This window comes from Salvelinus sp. IW2-2015, linkage group LG20 (genome assembly GCF_002910315.2).
Source record: "Salvelinus sp. IW2-2015 linkage group LG20, ASM291031v2, whole genome shotgun sequence".
Taxonomy (NCBI): Eukaryota; Metazoa; Chordata; class Actinopteri; order Salmoniformes; family Salmonidae; genus Salvelinus; species Salvelinus sp. IW2-2015.
The window spans coordinates 30262633-30286195 of record NC_036860.1 but is presented as its reverse complement, the minus strand read 5'-3'; the positions used below and the strand labels follow the sequence as shown (position 1 = coordinate 30286195).

Below are 23563 nucleotides of genomic sequence, written 5' to 3'. Positions count from 1 at the left end.
TGTTAGCAGAGACTAGTTGAACAAAGTGTGGATTGTAGTCACTGTTTGTCAATAAACTGTTTTCAAGATAAGGGAATAAATATCTAAACATGTAATTTCTCTGAAATGTCCCTTTATGAGTTCATAGTTGGCACAGGTGGAGAAGATTACTCTTAATCAAATCCATTTACTGTACAGGTGTGTTTGAATATTGGATAGAAAATTACACAATTGTGAGTCCTTGTTTTGAACAGATCAGGGTCGTAGACACCAAACGGACGAATACAGACCAAATGGGTTAGGGATTAGCTGAATTTGTCCAATAACAAACTCTAGATTTTGTAGCAAAAAAAACCTTTATTATTTACACTAATAAATATGACCCTGGGTTCAAATACTATTTAAAATCATTACAAATACTTTAGCTGTGCTTGATTAAGCTCTCCTGTTGCAATGGAACATATGGAAAAGTCCCAGAGTTTCAAATAGTATAGGAACCCAAGTCAAATACTGTTTGAAGTAATTCCTAGTTATGTTTAAGCCTTTTACAACTGTACATACACGCATTGACAAACACTGACCTCGTTCTACCCCAGATGGTGCTAGAGTCATCCATCCATCTCTAAAGTCACAAATATGGTGACATTTGTTTAAATAGAATAATTTACAGAACGGAAGGTTACGTGATAGTCTTTCATGTCTCAGTGGTGACCTTGAAGTGAATGCCGAAACTCCGGCTTAGGGTCTTAGAGACCTCGTTGTAGTGCATAAAAAATATATATTTTCACTGTCGGCATGGCGACTGCGCACGAACACACCCACTCTTCCCAACGTCCCCGGGAGAACAGCTATGGTTGAACATCAACTCAATATCTGTATCCTGGAAGTGCAGCCTATGTGTTGTAGCTGATTCCATGGTGCCAAGGGCTACTGTATACATATATACAGAGCAAGGCTCAAAAATCAACTATCAGACCAGACACAGGCCTTTTAGGCTCGTTGCATAGGATCCAGGTGCTGTGTAGATCTATGTAGTCCATATATTATCCATATGACCAGGCTGCCAGGCTTTACGTAGCCTATATGTCCATGACATGTAGCTTCACAGGCGTGAATGAGAGGAGGAGGCCAGCTCGTAGAAGAGCACGTAGGCATCACTGCTGCGGACCTGGCTGGATGACATGGGGCTCACCCTGTAGGGAGGGCGCAGAGAACAAGTGCGTGTTAGTCCGAGCATTGTTATAGACACAGAGATATAGAAATATAGAGACATACAGACACAAACACACCGAAAACAGAGCCATTGACTCCGAGTCGTAAAATGTACACCTAGTGGTCGTATGATAATGTTAGGGGGTTATATAGGGTGGAGGGGACATCATGGCGTCATTACATACCTGGAGTCATTGTAGCTGTACCATGTCTGTCTCTTATACACATCTAGATGTGTATAAGAGACAGCACACACACACACACACACACACACACACACACACACACACACACAGAGAGAGACAGAGATTAGTGTTATGTCATTGACATCACTGAGGCCTTCATTCAGTTTCAACAGACACCCCATCATTATTTAAAGACAATGTCTGTTTTAAGCCTGATTTAACAAAGAGGATGGCAGATCTATAGACTATAAAGCAAGTCAGTTGAACTGTGTGTGTGTGTGTACTGTATGTGCCCTGAGTTCAATGAAGCCAGTTGATCTAGTCAGTCGAGCAAGTGCTTATATTAGACCACTCAATAATCAAGAAATGGCACTAAAAGCAATTCTAAAAATATTAAAGTAGCTGGAGACAGAGTGCTAGCCTATATACAGATCTTGTTTCGTGTGTGTGGGTACTACTTACTGCTGTTCTCGGAGGCAAATTCCCTCATGTCCAGCTCTTTGAGGGGGAAGTTGACGTAGGTAGAGAGTTTACTGGTTCGGACGCGGTTCTCTGAGAAGCGCTTGAGGTCTGGGAGACAGGCTCCGTTAAGGACAAGCACATGTACAGCTCGAGCATAGTAGCATAGATACAGTAGCTATTCATAGCATAGCAGCATATATAGATATTGAAGTAGCGTTGAGCTATACCTAGCTTTCATAGCTCAGCTGGCTACTGGGTTAATCCCAGAACCATAGACATTCAATACACTTTTTGAAACATAACATTACAATGATTTTGGCTGCAAAGTTCCTAGAATTAGTTAATTAGAAACAGTTAATTCTAGCTCTGGTTATGCTGTGTTATTGCTACTCTTCTACATCCTATGAAGTTGTACTACTACAAGATTGAGAGTAATTTAATTGTTAGGGGAACCAATGTTGGGGAGGCCAATATGATGTAGCAGAAAGGATACGAAGCACAAGGATCTGGGGGAACTTCTGGATAGTGAACTTCTTAGTGCATTTCCTTCTGGCTTTACACCTGCAGCATGTCTGGAGGAAGAGAGGAAGAGAGGGTTTGGTCATTACATGCAGAAACTCACAGTCTCACTCACTCACAGTCTCACTCACACACCCACACCAAGAGCAGTAGTCCCTTACCGGTTTTTCATCTCCATCCAGTACATCTTCTTTGGTGAAGAATCGCATGCAGTCTGTCAGACTCACCTCCCCTGAACCTTTCTGCGGACACAAACACCCTCAGTCAGACACAGCTTTCACTGTTTCTTTGTGTGTGTGTGTTGTTGGTGTGTGTGTGTGTGTGTGTGTGTGTGTGTGTGTGTGTGTGTGTGTGTGTGTGTGTGTGTGGTGGTGTGGTGTGTGGTTGTGTCCATGCCTGCTTGCATGTCTGAGTGTGTACGTGTGTGTGTGTACACTGACCTTAGCGATGGGTAGTGACAAGTCCAGAATGGATCGAACACTGTGGAGCAGTAACCACACTCACTGCAGGTCAGAGAGCTCTTCAGCTGGCCAACAAACAGATCTACACAGAGAAACACACACACACGATGATACACATTGGACATTACACACACACACTTGTAATACACACACTTTTTCTCAGTCACTCACCGACCACTTTGCTGTCTTCTCTCTCTAGGTATTTGTTCCACATTTTCTTCCCTTTCTCATTGTCACTGTGGAGGAGACAAACACAGATCCCAGGTGATTTACAGTCAACAAGTTGTCCTCTAGAACAGACACACTTCTCTCACATAGATCCTGGGTCAGTTTACGTTAAACAAGCTGTCCTGTAGAACAGACAGATTCTCTCTAATCCAGATCCCAGGTCAGTTTACGGTCAAACACCTGTACTCTAGAACATACATTCCCCAGCTAGCACATAACGGTCTGAGAACCATATGTTTCTTAGAGCCTGGTGAGAGCGTGGTTGTCCTATGGTTATTTTGCATGCAACCTTCCACAACTTTCTGGAAATGGAGCAGGATAGTTGTTTGGCTTTTGGAAGATCCTCAGAACATTAAGGGAACTTGAACCCCCCCCCACGTATTATTCTTGGTATTTCATTACTTTAACAGAACGTTTCCCATAAGTTCAAACATGGCTACATTTCATTTACATTTTTGTAATGTTCTAGGAACGTTCTCCAACTGGTTTGACATTGTGAATGTTCTGAAATAGTTCAGAGAACATTAAGATACAACCCACTGTGCACACACTGGTTGAATCAATGTTGTTTCCATGTAATTTCATTGAAATTACGTTGAACCAACGTGGAATAGACGTTGAATTGACGTCTGTGCCCAGTGGGAATGTTCTTCTGTGGGAATTTCAGTACTTCAGCATGTTTCCTAATGATTCTATTTAAAGTAATGTTCTCAAATCGTTAACAAACAATGTTCTTCCGTAGAAATTTCAGTACCTCAGCATAACTTTTTCTGCAGGTTTACTCATGGTTATATTTAAAGTTATGTTCTAAGAAACAACGTTCTTCTGTGGGGATTTCAGTACTTCAGCAGAACGTTTTCTGCATGCTTCCATTTAAAGTAATGTTCTCAGAACATTAAGAAAACATTCCATAAAAACCACCAAAAAAAACATTTTCATAATGTTATTGAAAAACATATACATTCTGTTCTGTGTCAAACAAAACTCTATTCTCTTCTTGTTAAGTGTATTCAGGTGATATTAATGACTTTGTGTTGCCTTTGAAATAGGGTCCGTTTGAATGGACTAAAATGAACAGCATTGTATGCGTAAAAAAACATGGCATGCTAGCTCCATCCTGGTGGCGTAGTGGACTAATTCCATGGATAGAGAACAGAAAATCATAGGTTAATGCCTAAGCAAATTCATTTCCATGTGTCCTATCAGTGCTTGGAGCTCAAAACCGTTAACCCAAGCTAGCAGTGTTATTAAAAGTCTTATTGAAACATGTTCTCAGAATGTTATTTAATTACCTTCAAATAACCTATCATTTCCATTCTCAGAACGTTAAAAAAACCTTCCAGGAAAACTTTCAGGGAACCATAGTAAAACATTCTCAGAACCCCCCTGAAACGTAAAAATGGATGTTCCCAGAACAGGTTAAATTTTCACTTAAAAAAAAATATGATTCCCCTGTCAGGAAGCCATACGTTTCGTTCACAGAACCAATGGGAAACCAAAAACGTACATTCCCACAACTTCCAAGGAACCAAATGTGCTAGCTGGGTCCTCTCTAACACAGATCCCAAGTGAGTTTACAATCAAACAAGCTGTCCTCTACAACATACACACTCCTCTTTAATACAGATCGGTTTAACTGGGGCACCCAGTCTTGGTAAAAAAGCACTTAAAGACATGCTCTGGTACTTTGCTGACTAGTAAGTATTTTTGAAACCTGCAGCTTTGGGCTGTATGTGGCAATGTGTAGTTCATGCATGCATAATCTGTTAACAGAATTACTGACTTACTTCAATTAGCCACGAAATACCTCGTTTGAAAGCAACTGTTTTCTGGAGGCTGTCCTATGCCATTTTCCCTACATTTACCCCCACGTGGGCCAGCCCCCTAGCAATTCTAGTTACAGCCTCTCGCCATTTGAGTGAGAGCTAGCAAGATGCACACAGTAGAGGAGAGAGAGAGCAATGACGTGTTACACATATCAACACATTTGTGAAGTAGTGTACAATTTTCAGGGACCACTTTTGGCTCTTGTGCGCTACTTTCAGAACTACTGGCTAAAAATTATACAAAAGTACCAGAGAATATCTTTAACCAATAAAACATGACTCATTACAAAGGCAGTTAACTGCCTGAATATCATGAGGCATGTCTAGGCATGTCTAATCCTAGGAGAACAAGTCAGGTTCATTATCTACTAGGCACACACTGGTTGAATCAACATTTTTTCCACGTCATTTTAATGAAATGACGTAGAACCAACTTGGAATAGACGTTGAATTAGTGTCTGTGCCCAGTGGGTAGGCACCAAACAGAAGGAAACGGACTGAAACGGTAAGGGACTACCCAGGCTTGTCCACTAAGAAACGCTGATTTTCCTTGTCCTTTTCAAAACGGTTAAAACTACTGAACATGCCCCTAGGTTGGTGCTACAGCAGGTGAGACTTACGAGAGGTGGTCAATGTCCTCGGCCGGGAGCCTGGGCCTCACTGTGACCCTGTTGACCTCGTTGTGAAGGCCATCCAATAGGAAACGCAGGAACTCCTGAGCGTCCTGCTGACTAGAGGAGAGAGAGAGAAAGACATTTCATTTCAAAAGCTTTCTTTTTCAACCACAAAATAAGAAATGAAAATGAAAGATATTAACATACATTAATGCCTTACTGGGAAAGGGAGCGAGAGCGAGATGCCGTTTTTAATAGCTAACACTAATTTATGAACTCGCGTTCTCACGGCACACGTATGACCATAGAAATATAATTACTAGAACAGACCACAGCCCTTTTCTGAATTAACCTACTTGTATCCCACAAATTTGGGCGCGTATCTCTGGATCTGGGTCTTGAAGTCTGAGGGACTGATGGCCTCGCTGCTGACTGACGTCCATAGGGTCTGAGTGAGTTTGGCAAACTCTGTGTGTGTGTGTGTGAGAGAGAGAGAGAGAGAGAGAGAAAGAGACGGGGAGACCGAGCGAGAGAGAGACAGGGGAAAGAAAATGAGACCACTTTTAGAGCCCTTGTACTGTGAAGCAGAGGTCACATTGCAGGGGAGAGGAGCCATGTGAAGAATAACAATCAGGTAGCAGACAGACCTTAGCTACTGTTCAAATGTTAATCATTTCCAAACCGTGTGTGTGTGTGTGTGTGTGTGTGTGTGTGTGTGTGTGTGTGTGTGTGTGTGTGTGTGTGTGTGTGTGTGTGCTTGCGCAGAATAGCTCCTATAAATTTCAAATCAATTTACGACACAATCTGTCCAAGTATTAAGCATAGAGGTTATGTTACACATTAGAGGTCAGTATTATAGTGTCCCCAGGTGGTTCGGGAAATATTCTTAGGATGATAATGATGCTGCATAATCATGGTTAGTGCTTCTTTACACAATGTTGTCCTAAGGGAAATAATGGATTATTATTATGTTTTATTACCAAATAGTCCACACTGGCCCACTTCCAACCTTTTCAGAATTTGACAGCTGGTAACGTCCTAATGTTATTCTAACAATGCACTTTACACTCAGGCTTAAGTAAAGTGCTCCTAGTTGGATCAGTAGTGTGCCTTACCCTCCATGAGAGCGGCCTTGGCCCTGCAGTTGTTGTTGAGGTCGGTGCGGTGCGTGTTCCTCAGACAGTAGTCCCTCAGGTCAGGAGTGTTGCTTAGACACTGCAGGATTGAGTTCATGAAACACTACACCAGGACAGAGAGAGAGGGGATAGACGACATCAGATCCACTACAAACCAGACCAGACATAAACACAGTGTACAAACAGACTCGTGTGTTAGTGATTGAAGTAATGGTTTACTCACTGTGTTGCCGAGGTTTCTCAGTCCCACCAGGCCTTGAGGACTCTTGGAGTTCTTTTGAGGCAAAGAAAGAGAGACACGGGTTAGAGCACAGCAGAAATCTTTCTTCACTCAGTCACACTATGGTACATGACAACTTACAAGAACATGGGACCAAACACGAGGTCACCAGTTTAAGCCTGCTCTTGTGAGTCAGGAAATAGAACCCTCTATCCAGTGAATACTGAAAGAAACTGGTGGTATTACTATTTACCCCCACGGAGTATTTGACTCTGTTGTGAAAACATGGACATTATAAACTGGGTAGTTCGAGCCATGAATGCTGATTGGCTGAAAGCCGTGGTACATGACAAAACATTTATTTTTACTGCTCAAATTACATTGGTAACCAGTTTATAATAGCAATAAGGCACCTCTGGGCTTTGTGGTATTTTGCCAATATACCACGGCTAAGGGCTGGATCCAGGCACTCCGCTTTGCGCTGTGCGTAAGAACAGCCCTTAGTCATGGTATATTGGCCATATACCACACCCCCTCAGGCCTTATTGCTTAATTATACACAGTGCGTGAACTGTATGGCCTTTGATGACAGTAGTGTACACTGCATGTTGAATGTTCACTGGAGTGGTGTAACGTTGTCTGAAGGGTATGGTAGTACTATAGTAACAGTGAGGTATTACTACGGTGTAAGCACATAGAGCTGGGATGAGAATAGTCGGCATACTGAACATATGACAGCGTCTGGCGGCGTATACCGCATTCTGCATGTGTGCGAAAGCCTCCTGGGGCTGTGTGATACACTCACACGGGTTGTCACCCTGCCACACGGATCACATATGACATAGTATCACTGGAGGAATCTGCCACTGCTCTGCTAATCATCGCCATTCCGCAAAGTAACACCGCCACCAACAGGCTCCTATCGCATGGTGATGTCACAGAACCTTTTTGATTTGTATTTATTTTATTTAACTAGGCAAGTCAGTTAAGAACAAATTCTTATTTACAATGACGGCCTGAGGAACAGTGGGTTAACTGCCTTGTTCAGGGGCAGAACGACAGATTTTGACCTCGTTAGCTCAGGGATTCGATCTAGCAACCTTTCGGTTACTGGCCCAACACTCTAACCACTAGGCGATGTGCCCTGGGTAAGAGAGTGAGTAGCCCTACAACTACTATGTTGGTTTTGATGGAATGGATCTCAATTATTTAACATTTACTGTACGGAGAGATCGACTGTACACATGACTCGGTAATTCAGCAATTAACTGTCCCTATTCAATCCATTCATATGAATACTGGGTTAAGCATAAGCCTAAATTCTACACTGTATAGACTATAGAGACTTAGCTTGTGTTCAATGTCAGTGTCAATACTGTCACCACACATACACTACATGGCCTAAAGTATAGGGACATCCATTCAAATTAGTGGATTTGGCTATTTCAGCACACAGCCATGCAATCTCCACAGACAAATATTGGCTGTAGAACGGCCCGTATTGAAGAGCTCAGTGACTTTCAACGTGGCCCCGTCATGGATGCCACCTTTCCAACAAGTCAGTTCGTCAAATTTCTGCCTGGTAAAGCTGCCCCGGTCAACTGTAAGTGCTGTTTGTGAAGTGGAAACGTCTAAGAGCAACAACGGCTCAGCCGCAAAGTGGTAGGCCACACCGCCGAGTGCTGAAGCATGTAGCGCGTAAAAATCATCTGTCCTCGGTTGCAACACTCACTACCGAGTTCAAAGCTGCCTCTGGAAGCAATGTCAGCACAATAACTGTTCGTTGGGAGCTTCATGAAATGGGTTTCCATGGTCGACCAGCCGCACACAAGCCTAAGATCACCATGCGCAATGCCAAGCGTCAGCTGGAGTGGTGTAAAGCTCGCAGCCATTGGACTCTGGAGCAGTGGAAACACGTTCTCTGGAGTGATGAATCACACTTCACCTGCTGGCAGTCCGACAGATGAATCTGGGTTTGGCAGATGTCAGGAGAACGTTATCTGGCCAAATGCATAGTGCCAACTGTAAAGTTTGGTGGAAGAGAAATAATGGTCTGGAGCTGTTTATCATGGTTTGAGCTAGGCCCCTTAGTTCCAGTGAAGGGAAATCTTAAAGCTACAGCATACAATGACATTCTAAATGATTCTGTGCTTCCAGCTTTGTAGCAAAAGTTTGGAGAAAGGCCTTTCCTGTTTCAGCATGACAATGCCCCCGTGCACAAAGTCTAACCTTACGGGAACCCACTAGACAGACCAGGTCTTCCTTGAATACTGGGTTAAGCCATAAGCATATAGTTGCTTTACTGTATACACTATAGACTTTTAATATAATTGTACATTACATTAATCAATCAAATGTATTCATAAATCCCTTTTTACATCAGCAGGTCACAAAGTGCTATACAGAAACATAACATTTTAATAATTTAGCTGACGCTCTTATCCGAGCAACTTACAGTTAGTGCATTCATCTTAAAATAGCTAGGTGAGACAACCACATATCACAGTCGTAGTAAGCTACATATACACCCCACCATCAGCCATAATGTGTTAAGATAATCTTCCCTGAATACTGGGTTACACCAGTTCTGGGTTAAGATGGGTTAATGGATAATGTTGCTTTTCCAAGCTAACTGCTACATGTAACCTACTGTATACAATGTCCCCGTAATACACATTGCTGTATACAGTGTCCCCGTAATACACATTGCTGTATACAGTGTCCCCGTAATACACATTGCTGTATTAGAGGGACATTTCAGGGAATTGGAAATTCTTGGAAGTTACATATTAATATTACATATTCCTCTAGTGTTCTAGCTAGGCTAGTACAGATTGAAGTGGAGGGTTTGGTGAAAGTGCGTCGGTACATCTGCTGACGAATGAAACACCTACGGGAGGCAGCACCCGCCTGACGCCACAGCTGACAGGACTGGGGTGGCATCACACGTGCATGTGGGTACAGTATAAACACAAACAGTCAGGCACACACAGGCTAAAAGGAACATGCACACACACACACACACACACACACACACACCACACACACCACACACACACACACACCACACACACACACACACACACACACAACACCACACACACACACACACACACACTGTGAATGAAGTAGAAACAGCAGTCAGATACATGTGAGTCAGTGACTATCTCCTGTCCCACCCCAAACCACTCCACATACTGTACAGTACATAGCACCACAATGCCACTTCTCACACCCATACAGGTACCAAATTCCTCATACTTCTTTCTCATAGTTCACTTTCCACTGGTAGAGCAGTGCAGGCACTGACTAAAGGCCAAATTCATTGAGCTGGAGTGTGAGTACTGAGTACAGACAGTGCTGCTTTACATGGCCCTTCAGAGAGCGTGTCTGGGCCCACTCCTCATCGTTAGCGCTGAGACGGACCATATGGCTTGAGCCACATGCACAGGTCAGTTTCTCACACCCTGGGTAGAAATAACACCAGCGCCAGGGACACTGTTACAGTGATTACTGAGGAGAGGCCTGTAGAGAATGGGCTCTATTGGCATGTGGCTCACTCAGAACATGGAGGGGGGTCCAACAATAAAGGGCCCTGATTGGCTAACGGCCCATCTGTTCTGAGGAGGCAGATATTCCATTGGTTGGCACAGGTTGAAAGTGTAAGAGTGGGGAGAACGCTGTGTTCTCCAACCTTGCTTTGCAGGACTAGTCACAGCCAAACAACTTGTGACTGGGCGCACACACGCACGCGCACGCGCACAAAACCCGCTTCATAGCTCTCTCATACACACACTCATACCCACATAAAGTTGGCATATGGTGCACCACCCAGCAGCCACACCGTAGGCAGACTGTACTGCTCATACCAATAAGACTAAAAACTGTGGTGGATAAAGCATTGATAACGTATTAGAACCATTGATAATGTTGTCAAAGCAGCAATAATGTTGCATTACGGTTATGCGATGCTTGTCACTGTGATGGTGCTGACGGAGGAACATTCTGCTCTCTAGATGTCCCCCGTAAAGGACATCCATATCTTTAGGCCCTCAGCCCATTCTGAGGACCCACGCACCCACAGCTTACTGTACAGTACATGAGATAAGACGAGACATTCTTGGAGACACGGGCTGACATTCCTTATCTATTGGTGTTCTTTCAAAGTCGTAAAACAACGCCACGCCCCTAATTGTTCGGCCAAATGGTCAAATGGTGATAACAGTGTTCTCGATACCCTATCGTGTGTTGAGGTTATGTAACAATAGGCAAAATCAGGTCATCTTCACCCACAAGTGCTGATGGGACATTCCTCTATCAACCAGGGAACACGGTAAGGTAAAACAGTGTTTTTTGTCAAGTGTATACTGCGGTACGTTTGACTTTCAAGGGCTAAGCAGCAGTCACTGAGGGCAATGATTATGAATGGTGGTTTGTTTGGTGTTTCATTGCGAGGTTTTGTGTTGAGAACTTGACTGATAGAAGGAATGATAGACAGGGTGCTATAGGGCATTGTGGGCCTTTGGTTTGTCCACTAGGGGTCATCCTGTCATTTCCTCAGAGTTATTCATGTAAGGATTAACCAGCCGGTATTCATAAAGGGTCTCGGAGTAGGGGTGCTGATCTAGGATCAGTTCCCCCATGTCCATGTAATCTTATTCCGTATGATAAGAAAAGCTAAACTAATCAAAATCGTACTCAGACGCTTGATACATACGGCCCCTGTCTATGTTGTGATATGTTATACAGGTCTTTAGGCCTACATATATGCTATTTAAAAAAACACATATTATTTGAAGAGCGACTTTAAAGTACTGTGTAGTGTTAACATTGATGTGGCACGGACTATTATGTTTTTTCTTTATGCCTAATTCTTCTCCTTTCAGTAGACTATAGTGCATGTTGCATTGGAGCTTCAGAAGGGAAAGGCACACATTTGTCCCGTCACTAATTCTCTGTACTGTACAGTGTAGCCTACATTCAGGGCCAAAAAAGCACAGCTGGAACAGAAGAAAGCAGGCCTATATTATGTGCATTACGGCCAGCGGTGCACGCACTAAGTTTAGAGCAGTGGTTCCCAACCTTTTGCTGTTACTGCTGTCGTTACTTCCCAGAGTAACCCAGGGGGTCGTGGTTGAGAAACGCTTGTGTACAGGATGCTCTGTAAGAACTGCTAAACTGCAGATTATGTAACCAAATCAGACGCACGAGATTACAGTAAATTGACAGGCAGGCAGCTGTTTCGAGCACTGTTTTCAGATGCCCGATGACTTGAACATAATGTGAAACTATTGTTATTGGATTGAAACGATTGCTATTGAATGCTGGCTGTCATACCATATTTGGATCCACATTTGTTAACAATGCAACAACCTTGAGCCTATATTGGCCTGTGTAGGATGACAACATTCCACCACACAAAAGTGTAATTCTATTATTTTATATTATCACGGGTGTCGAAATAACGTGTCACTTCTTTTGGAGAGGATGTAGGCTTGCCTATTCGACCTACAGGTGCAGAATTTAAGTTAGCCTTGCTTCACTTTTGCTTTGGCAAATCAATAACTAAGCCACGGACCCGTCAAGATTCCAAGTTCCAACGTGGAAAGTGTAGTTTAATGGGCTCAAACTCTAAAAGCAATTTCATAACACATTTAATCTGTTGCTGACAGGGTAAGTGATATTGTTACGTAAGTACGRAGACTATAGCTGCCAACATGATCCTTTCCTGAGGTGTATGTTGTTGATGGAAATGTCGCCTGTAACTAAAACAAATCTATCCGATGATAAATGTAAATATGAAATAGGCCCATTAACCTAATATCAAAAATCGTCTGACAATATATTCGCTCAGTCACAATTTGGGCACCGGCTACCTGAATATGCATTTGCTTGCATACCGAATAGGCGCACTTACCTTGGCTTGATTAATAAGAAGACCCACAAATGTGGACACCAACATTGAGCGCGACATTGGAGGACTCTTCCTGCGCAGGTCCGTCTTTATGAAGGGGAATGCAGTGACCGGCGGCTCCTCGGGCACSGTGACGGTATACGACTGTCGCATACTAGGCATGATGGCGGTGTAGGCTACGGTCTATACAGCAGACGATACAATCAATTAGAGGTGGCGATGCTGAAAAGTTGTCTACCGCGGGTGCAACAGTAGCTGGTCCCTGTGTAACGTGGTTGCACTTGGTAAGGAAAATGTTCTTCTCATCGAGGACAAGGTGTTCAATTAATCCTTCGAAACACTTTAATGATCAAATAAAACAGGCGCTGATGATTAATTGTCGCGATTTGCAGTCCGTCAGAAGTGAGACAACCCTAGAGATCAGGTAGTCAAGCCTATATACTAGCCTTTATTRATAAATAAACAGAAACATATAGGCCCCAACCGGCACTTTGCCTACCAGAATAACATTAGACCCCAAACTCAATCTGGAATATCACTGCCTGCAGACTGAGGCCGATTCGGTTGCATAAGGTTCCACCTCTCTCAGTGTGGGTTGAATAAACTAGAGTCGGTGTGCAGTGCCCTTTCGTTTTACTACACAGCACACGCCCCCTCGGACTCAGTAGACGTCAAACAGCAGAGGACGAGACGTTCTCCCCATTCACAGAGGAGGATGAAAGCGGAGAGGATGAGTGAGAGGAGGGTGGTGGAAATGCATGATATATCCGTCGTCTATAATAATATTGCAATTTCGCTGACGCTTTTATCCAAAGCTACTTACTGTCATGCGTACATTTTACGTCTGTCGGTCTCTATATAGATACATTTTTCCATCCATATATTTTTATACTTTGCCTTACAGCATTTGTTTCTTCCACCTTGACATGTGAATTTAGCTTGACAATATAATGCATAATATCAGTGTAATGTCATAAGTAAAACCAATAACATGGTATGACAAGCAATATGTCATGCTTATGGCATTATGTCAATCAAAAGTCAATAACGTCCAACGTGTGTTGCTTTAGCTAACTAAAGCAACAGTTGGTCCTAGCTCAAGCATTGCCACGCGTTTCTCTAGAATATTGTGAATGAATGACAAAACTGGGTCGCATTCACTAAGGAGCAAACAGCGCGAAACAGGGAGGGCCTACCTAGATCTGGCCAATAAGAAACGTTGTTTTCATTTTCCGTTATAGAACGTGTTGCTACGGTGTACAGTAATGAATACGACCCTGGGGTACAGTAAGAGCAATGTAACACATTACCCAATCAAACCTTTCCCCTGGATCTGAGCTTTTTTTTTTTACGCAAGCAGATTTTTGGCATCTCAGGGTTGTGCTCATTAAGGCACACAGTCGAAAAGGGTTTTGCAACCGTAAACGAAAATTAGCTTTCCAGTCTAGGTATTCCCTTCCCCGTTTTCTGCCATTTGGGGTCCAATGAACTCGACCCTACTCCTAATTGGCCCATCATAACTCTACAGTCACATTCAATCTGTACGCAGAATAATACCAGCTAGAGGGGGTGTTAAGAAAAAGTAATACATCCACTCTCAAAACATAAACAGGAAACCCAACAACCACAAACACAGCTCCATAATCGTACGAAAGCAAAGTGTCGCTTTTCGCCGCATCATTACGTAAGCAGCGTTGAACTGACCCGTTCCCTGAGAATCAGTGCATTCCTCTTATGAAACGCCACTCACGTAAGGTTGGGAGTTATGGTCTAAAAATCATATCTTGATTTTTTCAAAGTTATGTGCGATTCACGATATATATCTCGATTTAAGTGTTCTCTAAATAAGCTTTTTGTACAATTAAAGGTAAAATACGCTGCATTGCAAATAGTCAGCAATAATATAATAAATTCAGGGATTGTGAAATTATACCTAGGCTAAATATGAGCCTTCCACACCCATAAGACCCACTAATGATGTAATTATTTTATAAAAAATAGATTAATCTGCTTTTTTGAAATAATCACTGATCTGGCATTCAAGTCTGTCTATTAAAATGCCTTTTTTMTWWWAWAAATATATTAAAAAAAGACCACTGGGGGAAATGGCTAAAATATCATAACATGGTATTTAAAAATAGTTTGACAGTATTTTATGTTTTTGAATAATAAAAGTTCTACATTTGCTTTATGAGTAATGCATGACCCTAGGGTGGCAACACATACATTCTAAGTGATTTCAATGGGTCTTTCTCCATTCTGATTGTTTTATACTGTTCAATTCAACCCAAAATAATTTCCTGCACTCATTTTAGATAATTTCCACACTGTCACATAGGGCTGCACAATATGGGCAAAATGCTGAGGCCTTATTTGTAACCCAATGTTGCAATTGCGATTTGACGTGCGATTTACTTTTTTTTTTTGGTGACCACAGACCCCTTCTCAGTTCCTATGCTTCCTGGCTGATGTTTTGGTCACTTTTGAATGCTGGCGGTGCTTTCACTCTAGTGGTAGCATGAGACGGAGTCTACAACGGAGTCTGTGGTCACCACCTGCAGAACCACTCCTTTATTGGGGGTGTCTTGCTAATTGCCTATAATTTCCACCTTTTGTCTATTCCATTTGCACAACAGCATGTGAAATTTATTGTCAATCAGTGTTGCTTCCTAAGTGGACAGTTTGATTTCACAGAAGTGTGATTGACTTGGAGTTACATTGTGTTGTTTAAGTGTTCCCTTTATTTTTTTGAGCAGTGTACATATYTTAGCTAGATAGCTAGCTAGCGATTGCCATTCGAGGCTAAAACTATTTAGCTAAACTTTCTAAGAAAAGACAAACTAGCTGTTTGCATATGTAAGAAACACAAATTAATAGTGTAATTATAGAACGCTTGTGGATTTATATTAAGAAGCAAAGTGGAAACAACATAGTTGTGATCAACATTGTTGCATGTGTCACTCAATGAACAACAAATGTGTTCATTGAGTGACAGGGGGCGGGGCTATGTCTGTGTGGAAAGCGGCATGGAGAGAGAGGAGAGGGATGACTCAAGTAGCGTGTAAAATATGCACACGGCATATCACATTTAACAAACAAAACATTAATATACCGTTATAGAAGGTAAAGTAAAAACCCAAACCGGTCAGTACATCAATACCGGTATACAGTCAAATCCGTTATACTGCCCAGCCCTACTAATAATGACTAACTTCTTGTAGCAGGCATTATAGAAAATTAACATAGGTCTCAAACAATCTTCCAAGCACAAGCCAACGTGCTAGTGAGTGGCCAGCAAATCCCTGGGCTGCCAACTTTTGAAGAAAGCTTGGAGTGAGATTTTGCCTAGGAGTCTGGGGGAGGACCACCAGGAAAATTGTACTTTTTTAAATCTAATTACCTGGAATATGATGAGTTTATGAGTTGTGAGTCCCCCTACCATCTCTGCCTAGCATGTGCACAATACTAAAATGTCAAAATATATATTTGAGGTCTGGAGCATTTAATATGCAGGACGTAATATGTAGGACTTATTCAAAACTGCAATAGGACCCGGAGTAACAGCAACCTAATTTTGTTGACAACATTGTACATAAAACAGCGCTACCGTGCTGCTCTTTTTACAGTTTTATAAAGTCAACGGAGAACGTTCTCTCTCCATTCTGCTCCACTCTAATCATGAGGAGCGTTTAAAAAAAAACGCGCATCCAACCCCCTAGATCCCGTACTTAACAAGACCAATCATATGCTTCAATGTTCCGCGGTTCACAGTGCTGTGACAAGACAAGACAATGATCGAYGTTCCGCTCTTGATGTAAAATTGAAGTCGCAGATGCTACGATGTCAAAACGATATGGAGTACAGTTGAAAAGTTAATACACTACACAATGTACTCAGACAAATAAAAGCAGTAATTTTCGTTGCGTGATATATAAGAGGTGTGGCGTGTGAGGGTCAATAGCATGTGTCTCACGGCCAATGAGTGGGAGTTGGCAGCTCTGTAATKATTTTAGCCAATTTAGATCTAATTGGTAGCTAACAAGGTAGACCAGTTGACTTGTTATAAACACGCCCTTCTATCCGTCTGCAACAGTTTGAACAGAATGCTAGCCTGCCCACTTTGTTCAGATGTTGAAATGTCGAGTGGCCATCCGTATTTCTCCGAATGAGAACGACTTGCCAATTCGTTATATATTTGTGTTTTATGCTTTAACAGTATTTGGCTAAAATGCTGCTAGCGGTCCGTTTTATCTCAATGCCGCACGCAATAAACTGAACATTAATTTTCCAGAATNGTTTTATGCTTTAACAGTATTTGGCTAAAATGCTGCTAGCGGTCCGTTTTATCTCAATGCCGCACGCAATAAACTGAACATTAATTTTCCAGAATCAATGTTCATTGATACTCCCGTTTTTGTAGGTTCTGGTCTGCGCGCAATTTGAGTCTCAATGTGTTTCGGAATCCATATGACTGATTTTGTTGGACCAAACCTCAAATGCAATTAGTGAGTTGAAACCGCTTGTCAGAGAGGAAGAAGTGATCTCTCATCTTGGTTGTTGTGAGTGGCAGGAGGAGGGGCTTGGTGTGTGTGTGTGTTAATGGAAAGGTGCACACGGACAGAGACCTGTATATAATGGGGAGATGCTCATGTCTCCACCCTAACAATGGGAGTCGTTGTCCCAACGGCGGGAAGGCAGGATACAAGTATAGGTCCAAAATAAGCCCATAGAAACATTGGGTCAATTTTGGACAGAGTTAGGCGAGAGTAAAACCTCTCGCTTCGCCTCTTCCTCTCTGACACAGCACAGAAGGAGCGAAGGAGACGAGACCAAAAATACAACATGAGAATAAGCGTACATAAACGCTCGTAAATGTAAAAATAAAACTAGATTCATGCAATACAGGCATCTGAAATATCGCACAATAAAACATTCAAATTAATTCAATATATCGCCCAGCCCTACACTCAAGCGTTATTATAAAGAACTACGATAAACTGTGTTTACTAGCAGTCTAGAGGGCAGGGTCATAATATGACATATAGCACCTGCTCCAGATATGTATGTAAAAGGGGTTAGATATTGAAATATCAGATATTATCATCATCAATAAAGTACTGTTCGAACTCAACAGCCTGGCACAGTACGGAAGCAGATATTTGAACAGTGTTGAGTGTATCTTACACATGTCATTGAGTGACAGTGATTGAATGTGAAAAGGCTGCACAGCCCTTAGCCATGGTTTATTGGCCATATACACCTTCTTGGGCCTTATTGCTTAAATATAACACACCGCCTAAGGGCTGTTCTTAGCACGACGCAATGTGGAGTGCCTGAACAAAGACCATAGCCGTGGTATATTGGCCATATATCAATACAGGTGTGCCAAGCTTGTAGCGTCATACCCAAAAAGACTCAAGGCTGTAATCGCTGCCAAAGGTGCTTCAACAAAGTACTGAGTAAAGGGTCTGATAACTTATGTAAATGTAATATGTCTGTTTGTTTTTATTTTTATACATTTGCAAAAATGTCTAAAGGCCTGTTTTTGCTTTGTCATTATGGGGTATTGTGTGTAGATTGATGATGTGCTGTAACCTAACAAAATCTGGAAATATATCTTTTCCAAATGCACTGTATGCCATAAATTTACTCCACTATCACCCTACCAGTGAGGTATCTGTGTACATCAGATGTGTAACACAGAATAGGTTTTAATAGTGGGAACCAGTTACCGAGATTTATCGGACCGACAGCGCATCTCAGTATGGAGCTCAGTTCACAATGCATGCATCATCTCATCAGCTGGTAACCTTTTTCCTTGTGACAGGTACATTTGCTGCAGCATAGNCCTTTTTCCTTGTGACAGGTACATTTGCTGCAGCATAGTCTATGCTACAGTAATATCAAATTGCATCCAAAATAGATAATCCTGTTCAAGAAACGTATATCGATGTCCTAGCCTACCTCTTTCAGGTAATACATTCAATGCACTATTAGCCTTATATTTAGCTAATGAATGATGGGTTAATATGCATAAGCTTCTAACATATAGCCTCTGTACTGTTTCTCTTGCACAATATGCATCTGCTCTCAGCTGGCCTCGCTCCTTCTTTGCAACATGGATTCAGGGGTAGACGTAACATAGTAAACAAAAAACATGGACACTCAAATTGGTATGATATGTTACGTTTGGTATGGTATGTATGAATTTGTCGATGTCCATCATTCATTTAATTTGATATGCTATGAATTACAATTCGTATGATATGTTATGAAATACAATTTGTTGTGGATAACATTAGCTAGGTTAAGGGTTAAGGTTAGGTTGAAGGTTAGGAGTTCAAGGTTAAAAGTTAGGGGAAGGGTTAACTAACATGCTAAGTACACTGAACAAAAATATAAACGCAACATGTAAAGTGTTGGTCCCCTGTTTCATGAGCTGAAATAAAAGATCCTCTAAATTTTCCGTACGCACAGAAAGCTTATTTCTCTCAAATTTTTGGCACAATTTTTTTTACATCACTGTTAATGAGCATTTCTCATTTTCCAAGAGAATCCATCCACCTGACAGGAGTGGTATATCAAGAAGCGGATTAAACAGCATGATCATTATACTCTAAAATGTGCAGTTTTGTCACACAACACAATGCCACATATGTCTCAAATTTTGAGGGAGCGTGCAATTGGCATGCTGACTGCAGGAATGTTCACCAGTGATGATTCCAGATCATTTCTGTCTGTAATAAAGCCCTTTGTTGGGAAAAACGAAATCTGATTGGCTGGGCCTGGATCCCCAGTGGCTGGGCCTGGCTCCCAAGTGGGTAGGCCTATGCCCTCCCAGGCAAAACCATGGCTGCACCCCTGCCCAGTCATGTGAAATCCATAGATTAGGGCCTAATTTATTTATTTCAATTGACTGATTTCTTTATATGAACTGTAACTCAGTAAAGTCGTTGAAATTGTTGCATGTTGCGTTTAGATTTTTTATTCAGTGTAGTTGCAAAGTTGATAATTAGCTAAAATGCTAAAGTTGTCCGTGATGAGATTCGAACACGCAACCTTTAGGTTGCTAGACATTCTCATTATTATAGTTTTTTTGCCTTAAAACCTGTTCCGTTAGCGCGAAATTCAAATAAAATTATTAGAAATATTTAACTTTCATAAAATCACAAGTGCAATACACCAAATTAAAGCTTAACTTCTTGTTAATCCAGCCACCGTGTCAGATTTCAAAAAGGCTTTACGGTGAAAGCAAACCATGCGATTATCTGAGGACAGCACAAACACATGACAATCATATTTCAACCCGCCAGGCGCAACACAAAACTCAGAAATAACAATATAATTCATGCCTTACCTTTGAAGATCTTCTTCTGTTGGCACTCCAAAATGTCCCATAAACATCACAAATGGTCCTTTTGTTCGATAAATTCCATCGCTATATCTCCAAAATGTCAATTTATTTGACGCGTTTGATTCAGAAAAACACCGGTTCCAACTCGCCCAACATGACTACAAATGATCTAATAAGTTACATGTAAACTTGGTCCAAACATTTCAAACAACTGTCCTAATCCAACTTTAGGTATTTTAAAACATAAATAATCMATCAAATTTAAGACAGAATATACTGTGTTCAATAGCGGATAAAATTAAAGGGGAGTGAGCCCCAGGTCGCGCGCCCCAAACAAAACAGTCCACTTAGCTCGACACCCAGAAAGGAAAGGGCTACTTCTTCATTACTAAAAATAAAAACATCAACCAATTTCTAAAGACTGTTGACATCTAGTGGAAGCCATAGGAACTGCAACCAGATGCCTCAGAAATCTAGATTCCCATAGAAAAACAATTGAAAAAACAGTCACCTCAACAAACAAAAAAATCCTGGATGGTTTGTACTTGGGGTTTCGCCTGCCAAATAAGTTCTGTTATACTCACAGACATAATTTTAACAGTTTTAGAAACTTCAGAGTGTTTTCTATCCAAATCTAATTATATGCATATCCTAGCTTCTGGGCCTGAGTAGCAGGCAGTTTACTTTGGGCACGCTTTTCATCCAGACGTGAAAATAGTGCCCCCTAACCCGAAGAGGTGTTAAGTAACCTTCTGTCTTATGTAACCATACCAAACTGAAAATGTCATACTAATTTCAGTGTCCCGGATTTTTGTTTACTATGCTACGTCTAGTCTACAAGCCCAGGCTTTTCTTTTAGCTGTGGTGGAGTCCCAGTAAAAGCTAGACTAGAATAGCTTGTTGAAACCTAGATTTTCCCAAATCTGTGGAGACTCAAGGGATCTTGAGTGTTAACCATTCCTGAGAACGGGTTTGGTAACATATGATTCTGAACTTAATTAATGAAGTTCCATATGAAGGGAGTTTCTTTAAGATTGCTTTGTAAATAAGAGAATGCAGCTCTCTTCTTACAGACAGAGAGGTCCATCCCACATTTTTATACAGACTACAATGACGAGTCCTAAAGTTGTCCCCTGTGATAAAATGTATTGTGGAATGGTAGACCGTGTCCAAGGGTTTCAAAACAGAGGTTGCCACATGCATGTAAACAATACCACCAAAAACCAAATACAGGGAGAACCATTAGAACAATCTTTCTCCAATTGTCAATACTGAGGCATGATTTATTTCGATATCAAAAAAAACTATTTTGGATCTTAGCTTCTTAGTCATGTTTTGTTATGGGAATTTTATGAATAATGACTAAATAAGGTATACATTTAATGCAGAATTGTTACATTTAATGCAGAATTGTAACAAACAGAATTCTAACCAGTCTGATAAATGCATGTTTCTACACTTAAAAGAGGAAGTGTTAAACAGACACATTTAGACAGACAACTTGTGACCATTGTGAAACTGATAACAGGAAGAAAGTCACCCCACCCAGGGAGGGGAGAGGCCGTTAGGCTTGTAGCAGATTTTGAAACATGTGGTAGCATACGATAAGCCATATATATGTGTTGGAATTCTAGCAGATGGGCTGGTCCATTTTTGCGCAAAATGATCATTAAGTGGCTAATAATGGGGACCTCAAGGAAAATAATGGGCCAGTGTGGACGCCTCAAGGAAAATAATGTCTGGTGTGTTAGAAATGCCAAGACCGTTTTTTGGTCCCAGTAGCCTCAACAGCACTCTGTAGGGTAGCACCATGGTGTAGCCAGAGGACAGCTAGTTTCCGTCCTCCTTTGGGTACAGTGATTTCAATACAAAACCTAGGAGGCTCATGTTTCTCACGCCCTTCCATAGATTTAAAGGGTCTACAGACAATACGCATACAGGGCCGACTGCGCATAGCACAGTGTTGCAATGCAGTTTTGTGTCACAAAAGGGGCGGATCCTTGTAATATGCTCTGTCATTCGACACAGTTTTTTTCCGACCTGGAAATTGAGACCTGACGTATCATTTCTTGCGAAGACTGAGAGGCAGTATTGAGTGAGTTTTGCAACGGAAGTCCCGCCCGTGTCTACATCACATCTTCTCTGGTATTCTTTCTGGTATAAACACAGAAAACATGGACGTTCTTCTACTTTTCTTTTAGGACTTGTAAGCTTCCTTTTTTGTGCTTTTTATTTAGAGATTTGCTAAGCGCAATTATGTCAATGTCCAGTTTGGAGGAGCGTCTGTGCGATCTGGTGAGACAATACAAGAACCTTTACAACCCTTCAATGCGGTTGTATTCAGACAAGCTAGCAAAAACAACAGCTGGAGGGAGATATCATGTCATTTAAACACCGATACTGATATCAAAGAAACATGGAGAAAGATTTGGGACCAAGCGGGCTCTGCCTTTTACTGAGAAGTGGCTTCCGTTTGGCCACTCTACCATAAAGGCCTGATTGGTGGAGTGCTGCAGAGATGGTTGACCTTCTGGAAGATTCTCCCATCTCCACAGAAGAACTCTGGAGCTCTGTCAGAGTGACCATCAGGTTCTTGGTCACCTCCCTGACCAAGGCCCTTCTCCCCCGATTGCTCAGTTTGGCCCAGCGGCCAGCTCTAGGAAGAGTCTTGGTGGTTCCAAACTTTTTCCATTTAAGAATGATTGAGGCCACTGTGTTCTTGGGGACCTTCAAATGATGCAGACATTTTTTGGTACCCTTCCCCAGATCTGTGCATTGACACAATCCTGTCTCGGAGCTCTACGGACAATTCCTTCAACATCATGGCTTGGTTTTAGCTCTGACATGCACTGTCAACTGTAGGACCTTATATAGACAGTTGTGTGCCTTTCCAAATAATGCCCAATCAGTTGAATTTACCACAGGTGGACTCCAATCAAGTTGTAGAAACAGCTCAAGGATGATTAATGTAAACAGGATGCACCTGAGCTCAATATCGAGTCTCACAGCAAAGGGTCTGAATACTTCTGTAAATAAGGTATATCTGTTTTTTATTTTTGTAATACATTTGCAAAAATGTCTTAACTTGTTTTTGCTTCGTCATTATGGCTTATTGTGTGTAGATTGATGAGGGGAATAAATGATTTAATCCATTTTGGAATAAGGCTGTAACGTAACAACATTTGGAAAAAGTCAAGGGATCTGAATAGTTTCTGAAGGCACCGTACATACACACACAAAGTGGCAGCGTTAGAGTATTGAGCTGCTGTTTGGGGCCATGTGCCTGACAAATTAGTAACAAATGCTAATAGGAGTGTTAGTACACTGAGAGGGGGGTAAGCACAGTGGTGTGGGCATGTGACCCATGGTGTTGGATGGACGCCACCTCTGGACTGCTGCTGAGAGAGGTGAATGGACTGAGAGAAAGCGAGGGAGAGGGGAGGGGTTCAAGTA

General features: G+C 41.8%; 1 protein-coding gene across 1 annotated transcript; it reads right to left on the bottom strand.

Moving 5' to 3' along the window:
- Positions 1–1533: 1533 nt before the first annotated feature.
- LOC111981986 (ubiquitin carboxyl-terminal hydrolase 2-like) lies at positions 1534–13370 on the bottom strand. Its single transcript, XM_070449331.1, is given in 11 exon segments — positions 1534–1946; positions 2332–2410; positions 2519–2599; positions 2798–2820; positions 2823–2900; positions 2990–3054; positions 5493–5603; positions 5843–5954; positions 6602–6725; positions 6846–6896; positions 12760–13370. Coding segments are annotated over 11 exon segments (999 nt in total). The 5' UTR covers positions 12919–13370; the 3' UTR covers positions 1534–1830.
- Between the last annotated feature and the right edge of the window lie 10193 nt (positions 13371–23563).